Here is a 21,619-nt window from a genome sequence, read left to right on the forward strand (position 1 = left end):
TTCAGACCTGAATACGGCCGAATAGGTCCGCAATGGAAAACGCAGGAGAAACGCCGCGAGGAACCCATCCGCACTGCGCACCGGCAACTGCATTGTCTCAAACTGCTCACGTCTAAATAGCCTGCGACTGTGGTGCTTTTGTTTCTAAGTCTCTAATGGCCTACTACAAAGTAGGCCCACTGGTGGTCTGTGGCCCACAGGTTGAGACGCCTTTCCTCAGCCTAACTTCAGCTATGCTACAGTAGGTGGTGGTGTAGACTATACATTAATATAGCTAGACAGCATCGTTCAACCAGCTGATGCTGGAGAACTTTCTGCTTCGTACATCAATCACATGTTAAAAACCTCGATTGAATGACAAAAACACTTCACCCACCTGGGACCGTTTCATCCATTACGGGCCCTGAAACGTGCCACACCAGTTACCACGAGCAAAAATGAAGAAATAATCATGTTGAAATGGCTGAAGGCTCAAAAAAAAACAAAAAAAAAACCCCAAAACAAAGCCGGGTTTATGAATTATATTTATAACCGCAAGAAACTTTCTCTATAGCAGATTCAGCGCACTGCTGTTAGCCAATCAGCAGGGCAAACAAATACTGGCTCAAGGCGCTGGTGAAAGCAGCCCTGATCAAGTCAGTGGCCGCTGTTGGGGAAGATTAAAACTTTAAAATGATTCTCCCCAATCCAAAGATTCCGGGTCCAGTGTCTAGTAAACACAGCTAATGTAATACAGCCGAGAATACAGGCGCAAATTCTAATTTAACGTTAAGTGGATGTAATTCATATGTAAATAAGACCCGTTTTAGTGAGCATCCCCAAAGAATGTTTTTCGCTATCGCATTTTCATTTCACCTCAGTCTGATTTGTTACTGCTCTATGTAATCCAGTTATTCTGGTTGTTGTGATCTTCAGGTAATTTTGCTGGATTTCATATATTTCCTGTCATCTGCTGATTGTGTTTTTGGAGAGGCTGGTTAAGTGAGGCTCTAAAGGTCTTGTGCTGTGTATTTTTAGGGTTATACTGATAATATCCTAGATAAACATACATAGATGCCTCATTGTCTGTCGTTCTCTATCTGACGCGATACGTCTGAGCGTCCGCCATATTGGAGAGGTCAAGATCCGCTTGTGAACAAACTCACTTGTACTGAGAGGCGAAGAGTCTCAGGATTAAATCAGCCACATCTTCCTTATTACTCAACCCATTTTCACCTCATTTGTTTTGCTATAATCCTCAGACACAGGTTCATCTAATAGATTTTATTTCTTTAAGAACTGATTGTGCTAATTAACCGTCCTGACTAGCAGGAAAGTATTCAATCTGCACCTGAAACACAAACACACACCTCAGCAAATCCATCAGTGTGTGAATCACTTCTAATTTTAACGCACATAATAAAATAAACCCCCAAAACACAGTAAGAAGGATGAAGCTGAAGTTGGGTTTCCTAATCGCCAGTTTCTTGTTCAAGTTCTTGGTCAAGAATCTGACTTTGGCTTTGTGTAAGAAGGTCCTGACGCTAATCTATGATGAATATCTACACGGATTAAGGAATGCTGTAACTTACCCAGCTACAAAGCTTTAACCATCACTGTAAATAAATAACTACTACATCAAGTTAAGATCTTTGAACCTTGTCACATCAGGAGCACATTTTTGTTGAAAGTATAAATGGAATCCAGCCAAAATGTATCTATATATGATATAGTGGTTGGTGTAGTGGTTGGTTAGTGTAGGTTAGTGTAGTGGGTAACACATCTGCCTTCTACGCTGTAGACTGGGGTTCAATCCCCACCTTGGCAAACACCCTACACTATACCAATAAGAGTCCTTGGGCAAGACTCCTAACACCACCTTTGCCTGCCTGTGTAAAATGATAAAACTGTAAGTCACTCTGGATAAGAGCGTCTGCCAAATGTCATAAATGTAGTGTACTGGTTAACACTTCTGCCTTCTACACTGTAGACTGGGGTTCAATCCCCACCAGGGCAAACACCCTACACTATACCAATAAGAGTCCTAACACCGCCTTGGCCTACCTGTGTAAAATGATCAAACTGTAAGTCACTCTGGATAAGAGCGTCTGCCAAATGCCGTAAATGTAAATGATCCAGGAAACAAAACACACGTTAATGCAAGATGTAATAACCCCCACTAATCAAAACAGCTATGACTGAAGGTCCTCATGACAACATATTTTCATAACTGATTTTGTCTTAAGTAATCGTTGCTACAGTACAGTGAAGAGTAATGTTCCTACACTTTCCGCGTGGGGGGCCGGAGGCGCCGGAGAGCTTTGGGCACTTGCTGACTGTCCCATTCAGACTGGTAGAAAAACATCCGGATCAAATCATCTAGCAGCACCCAGGTAGGCAAACACAGCAGCTTCTAACCAAGAGAGAAGGAGAGAGACACAGTGGAGGTTGATATAACCAAGAAATTGCAGCCAAAGATATAATCAAAGGGAAATTGCATTTGTGATAAATCACATTAAATTAATACAGTTGTGGAGTTTCTATCTTGAGGGCTTTGACAGCTCAGTGATTGAACGCTCTGGAGCTAAACACAGACGAGTGGGAGAGAGGGAGTGAGTGAGAATGTGACAGAAAGGAGAAGTAAGCCTGAAAATAGAGGAACTGTGGGGTTTTTGGTCGTTGCTGGAGCAATGTTGATTAATCTAAACTCAAACGTCACCACAAACAGATGGACAGATGAACGGCAGAGGGTCCAGAAAGACTTTTGCTCACATAGATAATGTGGATAATGTCTCTTTAGCAAGTTACACAAAATAATACATTACATAAACACTTTTCAAAGACTAATAATTAATTAGTTTGACATAAATGTCAAAAATAATGACTCAAAAATATTTTAAGATGAAAAGTCAACATTTGACAAAGTAAACAAATTTTTTGACAAGTGCTTCCAGAGACACTACACCCAAAAAAAAAAAAAAAAAAAAAAAAAAAAAAAAACCATGAGCAGAACAGGGGTTTATTAGATGCTGGTCATACACTCACCGGCCACTTTATTAGGTATATGTTCAGTTGCTTGTTAACACAAATAGCTAATCGGCCAATCACACGGCCGCAACTCACTGCATTTAGGAATGTAGAGACAACTTGCTGAAGTGCAGACCGAGCATCAGAACGGGGAAGAAAGGGGATTTAAGTAGCTTTGAACGTGGCGTGGTTGTTGGTGCCAGACGGGCTGGTCTGAGTATTTCAGAAACTGCTGATCTACTGGGATTTTCACGCACAACCATCTCTAGGGTTTACAGAGAATGGTCCGAAAAAGAGGAAATAACCAGTGAGCGGTCAGTTGTGTGGATGAAAATGCCTTGTTGATGTGAGAGGTCAGAGGAGAATGGGCAGACTGGTTCCAGATGATAGAAAGGCAGCAGGAACTCAAATAACCAACCAAAATCTCTGAGGAACGTTTCCAACACCTTGTTGAAAGTTTGCCATGAAGAACTAAGGCGGTTCTGAAGGAGAAAAGGGGGTCCAACCTTTTACTAGCAACTGTACCTAATAAAGTGGCCAGTGAAAGTATGTTAATGACAAACATGCACCTTTGTTTATTTGCATGGAACTTCTTAGAAGATAACTGTCTCACATGGCCACCCCCAACAGCACAGTCTGTAGACCATCCAAAAAAAATGGAGTGCCAGACTATTGGTTCTAATCATCAGCTGTGCTGACAAAAATTAAGTTGGCTTGGAAAAGCCAAGGATTAAGGCAGCAGGAGATTAAAGGTAGAAAAGAATTCAGTAGATTTAGGGTAGCAGTGCATTTAAGAAGGCATAGGATTTAAGGGCGCGTTGAATTTAAGGTAGCAATTAATTTAAGGTAGCAGGAAGTTTAGGGTGGCAGTGGATTAAAGATACCAATGGGTTTTAAGGTATCAGAAGATTTGAGGTACCAGTGGATTAATAGTAGCAGTGGATTTAAAGGAGGCAAAAGATTTTAGGTGCCTGTGAATTTAAAGCAGCAGTGGATTTAAGGAAGCGGTGGTTCTAATATAGCAATTCATTTAAGACAGCAGGGCATTTAAGGTGGTGGCGGATTTAATGTGGCAACGGATTTAAGGTATACAATGGATGAATGGAGTCCGTATGTAAGCCATCAAATGAACCATTACTGGACGTGTGTTACAACATACAGAAAAAATCCTTTTTGCTTATAAACACGGTCTACATACACCCAAGCATTCAGAAAGTGACGTGACGACGCTCACCTTCATGTACGTGTTGAGCTCAGGGATTCTGTTCTCTGCTATTTCCTGTTTGTTGCCTATGAACACTTTCCCTGCGAGACAAACAAGCAAATAAACACGATAATTACAGACATCAAGAAATTAATTCTTATAAGAAGCAACTGCAAAAAAACAAAACAAAACAAATCAAATCGCTTCCCGAGGCTCGAGTAATAAGTACAACAGTAATTACAGCCCGAGCACAAGAATCATCTGTTACGGGAAACACTGAACAAGTTATGTGTTTATCTAAAACCTGTCTGAAATTATTCGAAAAGCGCCTGAGGAGCTCAGACACCATGACCACTGGTCGTTCGTGCGGCCGTCCGTTAAGCCCCCAGCGGTCGAGTCAAATTCAGATTCGTGTTAACGAGTCTGCCATCATCTCCCTCTTTCTCGATCAGTCTCTCTCTCGTTCTTCGCTAATGGACTCGGCTGATGGGCTCCATAATCCTAATTAAGCTCCGGGGTTCTATATTTAACACCGGAGGGTTTCGGAGTGAGAGACAGAGAGAGGGAGAGCGAGTGAGAGAGGGTGAGAGAGAGTGCAGTAGGACAGATGCAGAGCCATTATCTTGTTTCAACATTACTCCGCTCAGATCAAACAATCTTTGCCCCGCTTCGCCAATTATGCCACTAATGTGCCTCATTCTAATTATATTCCATATTGTATTCTCACTCGGCGCAGGACAATCTATTATCATCGAGGGTGTTACGATCAGTCTTACGGTGCTAATTTGCAAGCTTTTTATCTGGACCCGTGCAATCGGGCTGCCAAACAAAGGCCACAGGGGCTCCGCGTCCAGCTCTGTTTAACTAACAAAGAGCACGTAGACATGAGCAAGCAGAACGGGCTCCATCTACCACAAGTCAGCGCTGTCGCCAACGTTTGTAGACCTTACAAAGGCTATATCTCGAAGATTCTGAGCACCTTTAAATGGAGAGTTTTGATCGGCCAAGACTTGTCTGGCGTCTGAAGTTGGAGATACGAGGTTCATTTTAGAGCAGGAAGTGAGGCTGCATCCCGGGCCCTCATGGCCACATGGCGAGCAGTTAGATTGTTTTGAAGTAACTGTGTCCCAAAGTCTGAAAATCAGAGTGGAACATTAACAATATCAAAGAATATTTATGTGTGAATATCAAAGCTGTCTTTGCTGGTCACGTACTGGCTGGCATTTTTGAGTTCTACTCAAAATGAACTAAAATTGTACGTCTACTACTGAAACAATCACTACACACTTAAAAAGATGGTTCCTCAAGGGTTCTTTACTAAAGAAAATAGTTCTATATAGAACTATAAGAACCCTTTGCATGGTGAAAGGGTTCTTCAGATTAATAGAGAACGCGCTGTCGATGATTCTAGGCAGAACCTTGTTGAAAAGGGTTCCATATAGCATCAAAAAAGGACTTCTACTGTTACAGACCTGATGTCGTAACAATAGCAGAACCCTTTTTGGTGCTATTTGAAACCCTTTGAAACATCTGAAGAATGACTTCTTTGCATCATGCCAAGGGTCCTTTGAGTGTTTATGGTTCTATACAGAACCCTCTTTTGTACGAGTGTACCGAAACGTCTGCTAAAGTTTCAGTGCTATGATTGTTTGGGTAAGGACAAAATAGAATGTTCCCCACATGTTTTAATGAAATAAACATAATTCAGGTCTAGAGTCACTCAAAGCAAAAGGATTTTAGGCTAAAGCACAAGTTAAAGTTCCAAATGGGTTTTCCTTTCGGTAGAATGGTCAGTGCCAGTCGCCCTTCCCGTCCAATCTTGTGGCGGTCGTCGGTGCCAGTGGGTTGGACAATTGGCATGTTGTGCATATAGACAAAATTCATGTTTGAATATGACTGCTACAGCTACACTTAGCTGTGACGTACTTTGTCCAAAAGTATGTAAAACAATTTCAGAAACCTTATACGTTTGTTTGAGATTACTAACCCATTTGACCCATCCGTGAAACACCCACATACATGCACACTAGTGAACACACACACTAGGGGGCAGTGAGCACTGGCCAGGAGCAATAGGCAGCCCTATCCACGGCGCCCGTGGAGCAATTTGGGGGTTAGGTGTCTTGCTCAAGTGCACTTCAGTCATGGACTGTCAGCCAAGGGGATCAAACCAGTGACCTTCCGGTCACAGGGCTGGTTCCCTAGCCTCCAGCACACGACTGCCCCGAACTTAACAACACAGTACGATTTAATGCCCAGTGCGAATTTGTGAGGTATAAGCTTCCATCTCTTGTGAGCACATTAGCCTCACAGCTTCAGTGTAAATTCTCAGGCACCAAACAAGTCTTGGCTAATCGACTGCATCTGGAGTCAAGGCGAAACTGTATGCTTCATTCAGGCAAAGTTCACACCGCAGGTCCATATCCGATCTTTTTCTTCATATGTGACACAGCAGAAACAAACTGAATCTGACATTTTCAATTCCGATTTGAGACGCTTTCATATGTGGTACTGAAATCCGATCCGTATCCAATCGGCGGCGATGTGACTCAGTCTGAACACCCAGATCGGAATTCACAACTTTTACGTTAACCCAACTCCACATTCATCACCATTTCGCACTGCTGAGACTCGTAAACATGTAGGCTGATGTTTCTGTACAAAAAAATTAGAAGAGACGTATCCAACACCCCTCAGTGTTGGAAAGAAAGAAATGGCTGAAGGCGGCCGAAGCAGAACAGTTGAAAGTCTGAAAACAAATCTGAGGACACAAGCCAAAGAAGTGACCGAGCCCTTTTCACGGCGAGCTCGAACATGTTCTGGGTGATGAGCCCAGCCATCAGTCAGTGAAGCTTCATGATGGCTCCTGTGATGCTGGTGAAGATGAAGCTGAACCCTCCAGGAGTGACAGGCATTCGTTGGCAGCCATAATTGTTTACCTCTGGATGAGGGGGCCAGGTGAAGCTCGCGAAGTATGGCAACGAATCCAATTCAAAGTTCGCAAGCGAGCAAAACTGCTCTCGCGTGAGGAAAACTACTCTTGGGCGTGAGTTCGACTGTTCGCTTTGAGTTGAGCTGGCTGCCAGTGGTCGTCAGATCTTTTGCTGCACAAAAATACGGGACTTTCATTGGCCTGTAGTTACTTCATTCTGTCTTTGTGAATGTTCAGTTATCACAACACAGCTCCAGAAATCAGTAGTAGCCAATGTGTCATATGTCAGGACCCGCCCACAGCTGTCAAAAATGAATTAAACAGTTGCGTAGCCAGAGGATCAATAGCGAGCAGAAAGAAAAACAGTTGAGTATCGGGCTAATTTTCCTAGCCTCTGCTTCGACGCGAGGGGTTTTGCTTGCTTGCGAATTTTGAATTGGATTTGATGTAGTGAAGCACTGTTCTTTTGCGGATGTGGGTCAGTTTGGGAGCCGATCTGTTCGGTCCAATGTCTCATATGAGTCACATTTAAAAGATACTGTGACAAACAAAGATTTACCGAGAAAATCAGATCTGTGTCACTTTCAACTGCTGCGTGAACGAGAGAAGGCCTGTCAGTACTGATGGGTGGGGTTGTTACGGTTTCAGGGTTAGTCACGGCGTGTGATCAGATGGCTATCCCACCATGTAAAGAGCTTCAATTAAAAACAGGCCATGACAAGACCTAAAAACACAAACAGAAACAGGCACACAAAGTCCAAAGGGCAAAGGCAAAATACCAAAACACAGTCAGGACCGGAAAAATACCGTAGCAATACCTCGCATTGAACTAGTGTATAAGTCTGTACTTCATACTAAGCTAACAATACCAGGACAGGTGTAACCAGTAAGTACTCAGGAGACAGAGGGCGGTGACTGGAGTGAGATGGAGGGCTGAGAATCATGTTATTCCCCTGGAGATTCTGGAAAGTGGAGTCCGTAGAGGCCTCTGAGCCTGAGGGATGCGTGACATGCTCAAGGTTTGGATGTCGATATCGGTATTGGAAAAGAAAGGGCTTAACATTTTATCTCCACTCCTTTAAAACGTTTTCTTTAAAAAAAAAAAAAAAAACTGCAAGAATGATCTTACTCTTCAGAAGTAAGAACCTCAGAAGGTTACTCTACAGTTTGTCTTCAGCACCCTTTGTTCCTCAACAGTCAGGCTCCTGAATTTTTCAGGGACTCAAACTCAGCCTGTCGGTTGAAGTTGCTGATGGGTACAGTGAGTTCGGCAGAATGACGGCAAAGGACATCAGGGGAAGGTGAGGCGGATGTTGGCAAACAGACGAGGTACTGACAGCTAACGTCTCACGGTCCTTCAGTGCCCTGTACAGAACGTCCAGTCAGCACAATACAAATGACCACTGCATCCTGATAGATCCAGCTAGATTAAGAATTGAGTTCAGCCTGGATCAGAGAGGAGGAAGACATGAAGGGGACAACATGAATTATATATTATATATTGTTACTGTACAAATTATCCATTTTTTAGCACCAGAAAACAAATATCAACAAAATCTAATAGCTTTTTTTCAGCATTGTGTTTTTTCCTGGAAACTTGCTTTTTTTTTTTTTTTTTAAATCTAAAGTCCAGTCTTAGATGTTGGTAGCATTTTCTGTTTCTCACAATTCAAGGAATCAGCCCATAAAACCCCACATCTCAAATGTCTAGTTTCAAATCCTTCTTTTGCTGTCCATTTCCTTTTCTCAGCCAGGCTTCTTGACCGCTACACATCTTTTTAGACCCACAGTGTTGGTTTGTCTTCTCACAGTGGAAGGACGGATGTGGATGTTTTCAGATCTGAAGCAAGAGCGGTGTTTTCTCCTCTCTCTCAAAGATGAAAGCTTTAAGTGCTGTTTATCTGAAGGGGACAGTTTTATGGTTTAAACCTTGCCAACTTGAATTTTCCTTTGACTTCCTTTCCTTCGAGTGGATTATCTCATATCTAATCTCCTCAGAAATAACTCCTGTAGCCACTTTAGAAGCACGAGAGAAGGAGTTTTGAAGGTAGCTGAGGTGAGTTTGGGTAGTTGTGTGAATGTTAGGCCCTTTTCTTATTTTTACCCTGTGACCCTTATTTTCAAGTGTCTTCTTGCCCCTTAGAACTGAGTTACAGGGGTCGTGGTTGAAAATCTTCCTCTATGAAATGAGACCCTGAAATAAAAAGAGCATCATTAACAGCTACTAGCGCTGCTCTGTAGGCGACCCTGCCCGTCTGCAGTGACCACAGAGGAGGGGAAAGTTCGGCTCCTCACTGCTGGGCTTTAGTTACATTTAGGGCATCATACGCCATCAAAGAGGAGGGCAATTATTTATTATCACCCACCCCAGTTCTTCACTGACAAAGCTGAAGTCAGATTCTTGTTCATATTTTCCAGTTCCACCTTAAATAGTGCAGTTCTGATGATTCTCCATTTAAGGTGGAACGGGAAATTCAGCCAGATAGCTACCGAGGCAGCATACGGAAGCGATTTTTTGTGCTGGTTATGAAGAAAAGGACCATGATACATTGAAACGACATTAAACTAAGATAATACAGTGGTTATCATCATTTTTTTAATAGAAAATTCTCACATTTCTCATATCACTCTGTCTGGAGCCTCTGCAAAACCTCCATTTGGAGAGTCATGTAGCCCTAACGCTTCGCAACCCACCCCCCTATCTCAAGAAGAATTGGGACATCCCACCCCTAGATGTGAACATGCAAAACGGAGGGCTGAGGGCTCAGTGATGGGGCAAGGGAGGAAACAGGATTGGGCCCTAAGTGTCTGTTAGAAATAAACTAAAGTTGGTGACTCCTTTGGAATTGGCTGTTGGGAGGACGCAGCTGTAACTGGCTAGTTTTAAGACCGAAAGGATGGAAGGGTTAAAGAAGCAGGAGCCACAAATGTAAGAGTGGACAAATTAAATACTGACAGATGTCATTAGTGTTGGTGGCTTCTGTGAAATTTATTGCTAAACATATTTTTCTAACATATAGAAATGCGGTTTTGCAGGCTAGGGAGTGGCAAAGCTGTTTAACCAGGTAATAATTCTCTCTCTCTGGGTTCTTGGCACGCTCACTTGATGTGACTGGTGATTATCCTCTGAGGAAAGGCCAGGAAACTCTAGCATTCCATTAGAAGACTTACTGCAGCAGAGACAGAGATGAATGGAGACGGCTGTGCCATTACTTTTAAAGACAGAGAGGTTTCAGCCTTACCCAGCACATTAGCAGGCTGTGGTATCAGGCTTTAACCCCTTAAACCTCGGAGAAATACAGAAACCCCAACTCCAGTCCTGAGGATCTGCCACCCTCCAGAGATTAGTTCAAGATCTAAAGGTCACCACATACCTGACATCCCACGCCATGTCGCACAGCGTCCTAAAATCTGAAACCAGTGGTTATGGTAGGGCTTCAGTCACGTGATTTTTCTGCTGTGGCTGCCATATTTGGGACCAAATTTCTGGCTTTGCTACTCTGAACGTAACTAGAGGTTAAAGACCTAAAATTACCCTCCTTACTTTGGAAGAGTAAAAACGTTACCTTGACAAAGTCGATAAAATAGTCTGAGATCCTTACACAGTTTCCCCTGAACTCCTGGTTCTACTTGAACTGATGGAAACATTTTCCTGACATCTATACTTACCTCATAGTCAGCCCCTCTCCCTGATCTGGAGAGTCTCTCAGAGCATTTAAAAGCACAGAAGCCCACCGGCTCTTCACGTCAGGGTGGGTAAAGGATCCCATGGTGTTGCTTAAAGAGAATAAAACACTCTGCCATCATAGGAGGGAAACGACGTCAGCTAATTAACACAAATGTGAGCAATGCTGGCCTTTAGATAACTTTAGCTAACGTTAACAGCCGAGAGGTAAACAGTCGTCCCCCTAACGGAGCTGCAGACCGCCAGGATAGCTTTACCATCTGTTTTCTGGAGATTTAAATGAAGTTTCAATGGAGAAACATAAGCATTAAATATCAGACTGAATGTCTTGGGTCGGAAAACGACGTCGTGTTTCGACAGATGTGATTCTGTTAGTCTGCTGGTGCAGTTCTGAGTTCAGCTCCAGTCCTGAAACCCCTGCACTGCATAACTGGATTTCCTGGTTAAAATTCCTGATATTATTAACTAATTAATCCCTTCTTGAGCTGAACAGCAGAGAGAAACACTGAACTATACAGTGCAGTGGCTCCACACCTGGAGTGAAAACACATAATTAACGCCGTCTCTCGGCTTCTGTGGCAGTTGAATCGTTCACAAAGTACAGCAAACGAAAGGCATCATGCGGCGCCGTCACTCCCTGATTCGGTCCCCACAATGGCGGCAACTTTACAGTGTGACGCACGTTTCCTCCATTGGTGACTCAAGAGAAGGTGTCATTGATATTGATTGTTCAGCTGTGATGGTGGTGGTGATGCAAGTTTCCGTTCTGTAGATACCTTGATTTAAAAAGCTCTACAAACTTACCTGCTCTCAGGCTAAGTCAGTACAGACTTAGCTTAACATTACTCTGAATATTTCTGACCCCCTGATCAGCTGATTTAGGCCATCAAAATATCCTAATTATTATTTTATTGCTGCTAATATCACAACTGCTGCACCGTTTAAGGTGGAACAGGAACATTCAAACAAGAAGCTGGTGACGAAGAAGCCTCGTAGTTTTGACACTGGTAGTATTTTTTGATAAAAGGTTTTAGGTAGAATAACCAACCAAGACATTCAGTTCTGTAAATATGCACTACGGTAGAAGGATTTCAACGAGGAAGCACCATTCGTCAGAACACCTCCAGAGCCCGCCTTAGTTTTGTGTAGCTTAGGCTATGTTCACATTATAAGCCTCGTTGCTCAAATCCGATCTCTGTGAATCGATGGTTCACGCTCGTTTAGGTAAATGAATCAAATCTGTCGTTAATGTGATGAACCGGCTCCTGAACTGACCCTCATGAGCTCCTCCTACTCAGTAGCGTCACGTGACTGAATCACTGCATCATCAGCACAAACTAACGAGCAGAACGAGCTTCGCTGAGAAGATCATTAACTCTGATCAGCTCTCAGCTTCATTATTAGAGCCAGATGAAGGAGAAGAAGGTGAGATGAGCTGCTTTTGCACCGTTTACAGGCTTTAACGTCTGTTCGCCGCTGCTGCCAGAGTAACACTGAATGAAGGTGCAGCGCAGTGGAAAAAAGCACACGAATTCCGATCCGAGCGTCACATTAAGGTCACATGGCCACGACTCGGATACGTATCTGATCTAGGGCCACATATGAAAGAGGCTCAGGTCGGATTTGAAAAGATCAGCTTTGCGTGCACACAGACCTGAAACCATCAGATCCGAGTCGCATTAGGGCAAAAAATTGGATTCGCGCGACTGCAACCTGGTAATGTGAATGTGGCCATAGTGACATCAAGGCCCAATCCCATTTTTTATTTTTACCCCTACCCCTTGTTTTCGAGTGTAGCCCTCCCCCTTGAAACTGAGTTACAAGGGGTAGTGGTTGAAATCTCCCTCCTATGAAATGGGACGACCCTTCGAGAACCGGATACGTCATTAGTTGTCGTCAGCGACTTTTACGTAAACAGACGAGACGAGGTTTTCCGGACATTTCCAATACGCCGCCTCCAGCTGTGGTGATCTCACTTGTCTGTCACGTGACAGGACAGGTGAATCATATTTAAAATAGCCTGGAAAAATAATCAGTACATGTTTTCCTGCTGTGTCTCCAGACTACAGCAATAATGGTATATAGCACTGCCATTTATCCGCCGTTTATCCGAAGGAGACTGGAAAGCACCGGCGCTCGCGATTCATTCACTTCAGTTTTACGCATCAATCAATCAAACGAGCCACCAAATAAAAAAGAGCACAAACAAAAAAACTACATCGCTTCATTAACAGCCACTACCGCTGCTCTGTAGGCGACCCTGCCAGCCTGCAGTGACAGCAGAGGAGGGGAAAGTTCAGCTCCTCGCTGCTGAAATACATTTAAGGCATCATCCGCCTTCAAAGAGGGGGGCAATTATTTATGATCGTCTCCAAGAATTCTTCGGTGATATGAAGCTGGACTTGAAGCTTTTTTAATCGCCAGCTTCATGATCAAATTTTCCCGTTCCACCTCAAATGGTGCAGCAAGCTTACGTACTAGAACGTAACTGCTGCGCCATTTAAGGTGGAACAGGAAAATTCGCCAGGAATTCAGCGAGAATTCACCGTATTACTGGGGATTTTTATGCGTGTTATGAAGGAAATGACCATAAAATGCTATCACAGTGGTTCTTACAATACAGCAGCTTTTTAACAGAGAAACACTCACATTTATGTCTCTGGTCGTTTGTGCAGCCATCATACTGATGATTCGCAGGGCATTCTGGGAATTTTCTCATAACACCCCGTTTGTAGTGCACATCTGAAAAATCTCTGTTTGAAGTGCCAAACAGCCCCAACACATCACACTACCCCTCCATCTCAACAACAATCAGGACACCCTACCCCTAGACCTGAACACGCAAAACGGAGGGGTAGGACTAAGTGTCAGGGGCAAGGGGTGAATTGGAATTGGGCCCAAATTGATGCTCAGTAGCTTTAGCCTGTAGCAATATTAGTATTAAGGCACTTTAATGACCTCATAATTCAGAGGATCCAGTGAAATTCCGAAGTAAAATGTATAGAGGATAAAACGTGTGACGAGACAGAAGCGATCTTTCGTGAACCCCATCCATCCTCTCCACAGAGGAACGGAGCTTAGACCCGGAGTTTCTAATATGGGCATAACACGGACCACAGAACGACGCACAGCCACAGGGGTCTACAGGAAAAAAAAAAAAAAATGGAAAGAAGCGTGCTTTGAAAAGGTGTAATCTGAGGCCACAAATTACTACACTGAGGCCACAAATTACTATATTGAGGCCATTAAATATATTGATGCCACAATTTACCACATTTAGGCAACTAATGAGTATACTGAGCTCACAAGTTAATATATTGAGCTGTAAGTTACTATACTCAGGCCGCAAATTACTACACTGAGGTCAAAAAATAATATACTGAGGCCACAAATTACTATATTGAGGCCATAATATATACTGATGGCACAAATTAATATATTGAGGCTATAAATGAGTATAATCAGGCCATAAATTACCATAATTAGGCATCTAATTAATACACTGAGGCCACAAATTACTACACTGAGGCCACAAATTACTATATTGAGGCCATAAAATGTATTGATGCCACAATTTACCACATTTAGGCAACTAATGAGTATACTGAGGCCACTAGTTAATATATTGAGCTGTAAGTTACTATACTATACAAAATAATATATTGAGGCCATAAAACGCTCTCACTGTGACGCATTTCTATTGGCTGATGTTCTGGTGTGCCGTTGCCTTTAGACCCTTGGTTGCGCCACTCAGGAGCCACGTTGATAAAGTTTTTAATGAACCAAAACACGTGTTTCGCAAAGAGACTCCCTTTTTAAAAAGTGCTCTAATAAAACTAACATGCAAGCAGGGCTGGACGCCAAGGCCAAAATGTTACCATGCTACAAACATTTCATCAGTCGATATCCATGCGTATCGCGGTTATGTCAAATCGGTATTTCTTTAAGTTTGAAGGCTGATTGTTGGTCCTGGGTGGTCAATCGCCGTTTTAAACTATCCTTTATGGTCAGAACGCGAAAAACACTCAAGCAGCTGAACATTTCACAAATCTGTCGTGAGACAGTGGGAGAACGTTTCTGCTGCGCTGTTGTTACCAGGTGGAAAAGCACGGCCGCAATTTTGGGAATATACATAATTGGCTGTCTGGTGACGAGTGCTAAGCTACCTGGGTTACAAGTGCTGAACTGTTTAGCTTCTCCACAACGTTGGCTTAGTACGAACAGCAAAGATTAGCTGCCTCAGTACGTCAGTGATGGATCACACCGCCTAACTGGCATCAGTCCTACCACATCCATGCAAGAGCACATCACAGTATTCAGACACCAGCCAGCAGACGACTGGATTTCTCTATTGTATTATAGTAGTTTGAGGGCTGGGAGGAACCGCACTAGACAAACTAGACAAACTAGTCAGAACTGTCTCAAGTCAGCCAGCTGCTAAAAACAGCTAGCCTGGGACTCTAACGTTCTCCCACTCTTCAGTACCACACAGCGAATCACATCGAAAAACCCGGAAGTGCGCCCTCTTGTGGCGACAGCAGAGTGGTGTCGTTTTCCTTGCAGTAGAAAACGCCACCAGGGCAGTCGCTAGAACGTGGAAGCGTGAGAATGCTCTAGTGTTGAAGCCAATGAGATGAGTGGAGCAGGTCAGGAGATCAACCACAACACAAACTGACACAGACACAACACTTTTAATGGGCTATAAAAGAGGCACTGACCAGGCAGAGTGGGCAGTACAAAGGTGTATGGTCCTGACTGAACATCGGGTGAGAACTTCAGCTCCAGCCTCTGATGGAGAGCGAAGAACTGGCGGTATCTGCGGTAGATCAGGTACTTGCTGCCTCCTTTAGTCTTCACTTCAATCACGAAATACTGCCAGAGAGAAGGAGAGATAGAGAGAGGTGTGGGGTCAGGCAGTGGGCTCCTGTAGCTCAATAGCTTCAGACAGACCATTTACTGTCCTCTATCCAGCTGGAGAACCCATCAGAAGCCAGAGCATTGCAGGTATATTGGGTGCTATTTCACTGAAACGTGAAAGGCTGATCCATTCTGGATCTTGGCCAAAGCCCAAAGGGGGGAACGGTCACATCTTTTAAAGGGGGCTTCCACCCTCTTTTATCTCGGTGTAGTTCAGTCATCGAGATGTAAACAAAATCACTGAACTGTAATTTTGTGTGTAGAGAAGAAACTCCAGAGTCAGGTTTCTTTACAGTGGTGCTGATTGGAACCAGGGGACAAGCAAATATATAAGAGGCTGTAAGTTACTATAATGAGGCCAAAAAATAATATATTGAGGCCACAAATTACCAGATTGAGGCCATAAAATATACTTATGCTACAAATGAATTTATTGTGGCTGTAAATTACTACACTAGGGCCACGAATTACCACAATGAGGCATCTAATTAATATATTGAGGCCACCAGTTACTATACTGAGGCCGCAAATTACTATATTGAGGCCATAAAATATATTGATGCCACAAATTATTATAGTGATGCTATAAATGACTAAAATGAGGCCACAAATTACCATAATTAGAATACTGAGGCCACATGTTACTATATTAAGGCCACAAATTATTACATTGAGGCCACAATTACTATATTGAGGCCATAAAATACACTGATGCTACAATTTACCACATTTAGGCAACTAATGAGTATACTGAGGCCACAAGTTAATATATTGAGCTGTAAGTTACTATACTGAGGCCACAAAATAATATATTGAGGCCATAAAATGTACTGATGTCACCAATGACCACAGTTAGGCCACAAATGAACATATTGAGGCTACATTGAACATATTGAGGAGTGAAGTTATTATTACGAGGCCACGATTCACTACATTGAGCCCACGAGATCATTTTCTCCTAACTATATATATTCGTTGCCGTGCCGTAGTGAAAGACCATCACCACGCCGCGTCAGAGACTCTGTGGGTCTTTTTCTTTAAGGTCAAACAGAAGCAGCAGCTCCGTGTCCTGGACTCACGTAGTAAACGATGAAGCCGCTTTTCTCCTCGATGTCCGCGATGGTGGCGCTGACTGGGACGTTGTCCGGCAGCTGCTCGAAATCACTGAAACCAAAGGGGGTCACGGTGAGGACTACAGTGGTCAAACAGCACCAAACTGGGTCAAGACATCTTTCCCTACGCGCTACTTAAACAAGACAACGACCGCTCCCGTCATGCGTGCGCAAAGCCGTTTCAGCGCCGAGGGGCAGCTCAACGGTCACGTTCACCTGACCTGAGAATCACTCAGTCGACCGAACCGCACCAAAGCGGGTGGTGCTGCTGTGTCTCCTCACCTCTCCTCCCTCAGCTGTCTCGGCAGAGCCATGGCGGACCTCCGGGAGCCTTTAGCCGAAAACAAAGCCGCTGAAATTGACCGTGTTTTCAGCTTTTCTTCTCATTTGCCTCTCATATTTGGGGAAGCGAAAGTTGCCTCAGTTGTTTTCCGCCTGTATTCCGACAAGCTCCGCCCCCCACGCTCGGATTGGCTTGGGGCGTCCCGCGGCCTCCGTTACGATTGACTAGAAGTTCGCACGGCCTGAATTTACCAGCCAATCCTAGCGCACGAGGGCGGGGCTTGTCGGAAAACGGGCGGGTAAAAATAAGACTAACGCGTGAAACTTCCCTCTACCTGTAAACAAGACATGTCAACAGCACGAATAGCGAATAGCGTTTGCAAACTAGGCCACATTTAAACTGTAAGGCACGGGTTTTTAACCTACTGCACACTTTTAAACCCTAAAACTGACATTATTTCAGGCGACGAGTGTTTTTCTTTAGGCGTAAAATACTGGAGAAACAGCCAGATTAACAGTGAAATATGATGTTTGTTTGTTTGTTTGTTTACTTGTTTTTATTACATGCCTTGGCATCTGCGTGCATATCCTTTAAACACAACAGCCAATATGATGGCATACGTAGTTTATTACTGCTATTACTGTTTTGTCCTGTAATTGCTTTGGCAGCCATGTATGTAGTATGCTGCTAAAATCTATTGAAGGGGAATTCCACTGATTTTCCAAAATTTCTGCATAATTCAATCGCTGAGATGTAAACAAAGTTAACTGTGGGTAAACGTACTGACCTTGATTTCTTCACAGTGGTGCTGATAGGAACCAGGGGTTGACATGTTCATCACACAAATATATACGTTTATTTTCCAACCAGCAGTGAACCTATATACACTATATTTCCAAAAGTTTTCACTCATCCATGCAAATTGTTGAATTCATGTGTTCCATTACATTACATTACATTGCATTACATTTAGCAGACGCTTTTATCCAAAGCGACTTACAAATAATGTGGTACATAGAACAAACATAGTCAGGCCTTAAAGGAGGCCAAGGGGTAATAGCGGGGTAGAGAAGGGAAGGAGGGCAAGAAGGAGATGAGGTTGGTAGTGGCTAGATTTGCAAGAGGCGATCAGAGTAAGTGCTCCCTGAAGAGCTCTGTCTTCAGGAGTATCTTAAAAATAGCGAGGGACGCCCCTGCTCTGACAGTGGAAGGTAGCTTGTTCCAGGGAATCAAGTATGAGAACAGTCTCGATTGCTTTGTGTGAATGTTTGGCAAAGCTAAGCGACATTCATTGGAGGATCGCAGCGGCCGGGCGGTGCTGTAAGCCTTTAGGAGCGAGTGCAGGTAGGAAGGAGCCTGCTCTGTTAACACCTTGTTGGCAATTGTAAGAGTTTTAAATTTGATACGAGCAGCAACCGGTAACCAGTGGAGCTCAATGAGCAGTGGGGTGACATGCGCCCGTTTTGGTTGGTTAAAGACCAGACGCGCTGCAGCGTTCTGAACCATCTTCAGTGGTTTTACAACACAGGCCGGGAGGCCCGTCAGTATGGCATTGCAGTAGTCGAGGCGTGAGATGACCACTGCTTGTACCAAGAGTTGGGTGGCTCGTTGTGTTAGAAACGGCCGTATCTGTCTGATGTTGTACAGCGCAAAGCGGCAGGACCGAGCCACCGAGGCAACATGGTGCATAAAGGAGAGTTGGTCATCTACCATAACCCCCAGGTTCCTAGCAACCTTTGTCGGGGAGAGTGAGAGTGAGTCGATGGTTATGGTGAAGTTGTGTTGAATGGATTGTTTAGCTGGTATAACCAGAAGTTCAGACTTGGACAGGTTTAGTTGAAGGTGGTGTTCCTTCATCCATGCGGATATGTCCGAGAGGCACTGCGATATCCGCACAGAGATCGACGGGTCATCAGGCGGGAATGACAGATAGAGCTGGGTGTCGTCAGCATAGCAATGGTACGAGAAGCCATGTGAGCGGATAACCCGGCCTAGAGAGGTGGTGTAAATAGAAAAGAGAAGGGGTCCCAGTACCGATCCCTGGGGAACCCCAGTGGATAGCGAGTGGGCTGAGGAGAGCTCTCCATGCCACGATACCTTGAATGAGCGCCCAGTGAGGTACGATCTGAACCATAGTAGCGCATTGTCTGAGATACCCATGTTTGATAGAGTAGACAGGAGAAATTCATGATTGACTGTGTCAAAAGCGGCTGAGAGGTCCAGCAGAATGAGTACTGAGGACTGTCCTGCAGCTCTGGCAGTTTTTAGTGCCTCACTCACAGATAAAAGAGCCATTTCAGTGGAGTGCCCTTTTTTAAAACCTGATTGATTTGGGTCCAGGAGGTCATTCTGGGAGAGGAAACCAGAGACCTGACCGTAGACTGCTCTTTCTATAGTTTTGGAAAGAAAGGGTAGTAGTGAGACTGGCCTGTAGTTATCAACCTGGGCAGGGTTGCAGGAAGGCTTTTTAAGCAATGGTGTGACTTGGGCTTGTTTAAAGATAGTTGGAAACACACCAGTAGTTATGGAGGCATTGATGGTGTGTGTGATAGCTGGGATGATAGCAGATGCAATGGTTTGTAGTAGGTTGGTAGGAATCCAATCACTTCCATGGCCACAGGTGTATAAAGCCGAGCCCCTAGGCCTGCAGACTGCTTCTACAGACATTAGTGAAAGAATGGGTCGCTCTCAGGAGCTCAGTGAATTCCAGCGTGGTACCGTGATCGGACGCCACCTGTGCTGCAAGTCCAGTATTGAAATTTCCTCACTACTAAATATTCCACAGTCAACTGTCAGTGGGATTATAACAAAGTGGAAGCGATTGGGAACGACAGCAACTCAGCCATGAAATGGTCAGCCACGTAAAATGACAGAGCGGCGTCAGCGGATGCTGAGGGGCATAGTGCGCAGAGGTTACCAACTTTCTGCAGAGTCAATCACTGCAGACCTCCAAACTTCATGTGGCTTTCAGATCAGCTCAAGAACAGCAGTTGCATCCAAGCGGAGTGGAGACGTGTTCTCTGGAGTGACAAATTACGCTTCTCCTTCTGGAAATCCAATGGACGAGTCTGGGTTTGGCAGTTGCCAGGCGACGGTACTTGTCTGACTGCATTGTGCTGAGTGTAAAGTTTGGTGGAGGGGGGATTATGGTGTGGGGCTGTTTATCAGGAGTTGGGCTTGGCCCCTTAGTTCCAGTGAAAGGAACTCTTAAAGCTTCAGCACCAAGAGATTTTGGACAATTTCATGCTCCCAACTTTGTGGGAACAGTTTGGGGACGGCCCCTTCCTGTTCCAACATGACTGCGTACCAGTGCACAAAGCAGGTCCATAAAGATACGGATGAGCGAGTTTGGTGTTGAAGAACTTGACTGGCCTGCACAGAGTCCTGACCTCAACCCAATAGAACACCTTTGGGATAAATTACAGCGGAGACTGTGAGCCAGGCCTTCTTGTCCAACATCAGTGTCTGACCTCACAAGTGCGCTTCTGGAAAAACGGTCAAAAATTCCCATAAACACACTCCTAAACCTTGTGGAAAGTCTTCCCAGAAGAGTTGAAGCTGTTATACCTGCAAAGGGTGGGCGAACATCATATTAAACCCTGTGGATTAACAATGGGATGTCACTCAAGTTCATATGCGTGTGAAGCCAGACGAGCGAATACTTTTGGCAATACAGTGTATATCTGAGTATAATAAGGTAGATGGTCTGTTGATGGTCTAAATTTTGAAAAATGTGCATGTTTTGAGGGACTATTCTGTCTCACCACACCTTTCGTGTACCTCTCTGCCATAAATGGGTTTTAAAAATCCAAATTCTTCTCAAAACTGTCATAAAATAATGTCTCAGATATCGGGAAGCATGACTTCATAATAACTCAGTGTTGGGTAACCTTTAGAGGCATCAGACGTCTGGTTCCTATCAGCACTACTATGAACAATCCTGGCTCAGTAGGTTTCTCTAGAATGAACCATTTCACAACAAACCACGCTGAGTGACCTTGTTATCATCTTAAGCCTTTATTTTAATGCAGGAATTTAGAAGTCAGTAGAATTTCCTTTTGAACTGAGATTAGCTATCAAAGCTAGTAAGAGCAAAGCCGGCTAGTGATGACCTCATCACAGGAACAGGTGGATTGTGAGTGTTATAACCAGCGCGAGTCCCATCTGGACCTCACGGTCGTTTCCATCAGGTACAAAATGTGCCACCTGCGCTGCTAAAACAGGCGCTGGTGAGCAGGATTGTCTTCTTGGCCCAATTCGATGTGACCTGGTTTAAAATGCAGGCTGAGAAATTCTGAAGTCTCCCATACAGAAACATGGCAATGGCTGTCAGGTCAAAACCTTGTATCTCCATTTTGCCGTTTTTCAGTTTTTGACATAATTTGAAAGTACCTCTTGTCCTTTACATGGTGTGTAAATATCCTGATGAATGGACCACAAGAAATGACCCAAAATGACTGGGAAATAACTCTGGTTCCAT

At 44.0% G+C, this 21,619-nt stretch overlaps 2 protein-coding genes across 5 annotated transcripts in view; one reads left to right on the plus strand and one right to left on the minus strand.

Moving 5' to 3' along the window:
• Window positions 1-17,305, minus strand: part of ncf4 (neutrophil cytosolic factor 4) — a 50,677-nt gene extending 33,372 nt beyond the window's left edge. The window contains exons 1-5 of the mRNA XM_037534569.1: window positions 17,139-17,305; window positions 16,824-16,908; window positions 15,546-15,699; window positions 4,241-4,311; window positions 2,265-2,392 (exon numbers count right to left, since the gene is read on the minus strand). Coding sequence (XP_037390466.1) covers window positions 2,265-2,392; window positions 4,241-4,311; window positions 15,546-15,699; window positions 16,824-16,908; window positions 17,139-17,170 — 470 coding nt within the window. The 5' untranslated portion in view covers window positions 17,171-17,305. The remainder of the gene's footprint in view (window positions 1-2,264; window positions 2,393-4,240; window positions 4,312-15,545; window positions 15,700-16,823; window positions 16,909-17,138) is intronic.
• pvalb7 (parvalbumin 7) overlaps window positions 1-21,619 on the plus strand; it is an 83,657-nt gene that overhangs the window by 20,530 nt on the left and 41,508 nt on the right. The gene's annotated exons all lie outside the window — the stretch shown is intronic.

This window comes from Pygocentrus nattereri, chromosome 25, assembly GCF_015220715.1.
Source record: "Pygocentrus nattereri isolate fPygNat1 chromosome 25, fPygNat1.pri, whole genome shotgun sequence".
Taxonomy (NCBI): Eukaryota; Metazoa; Chordata; class Actinopteri; order Characiformes; family Serrasalmidae; genus Pygocentrus; species Pygocentrus nattereri.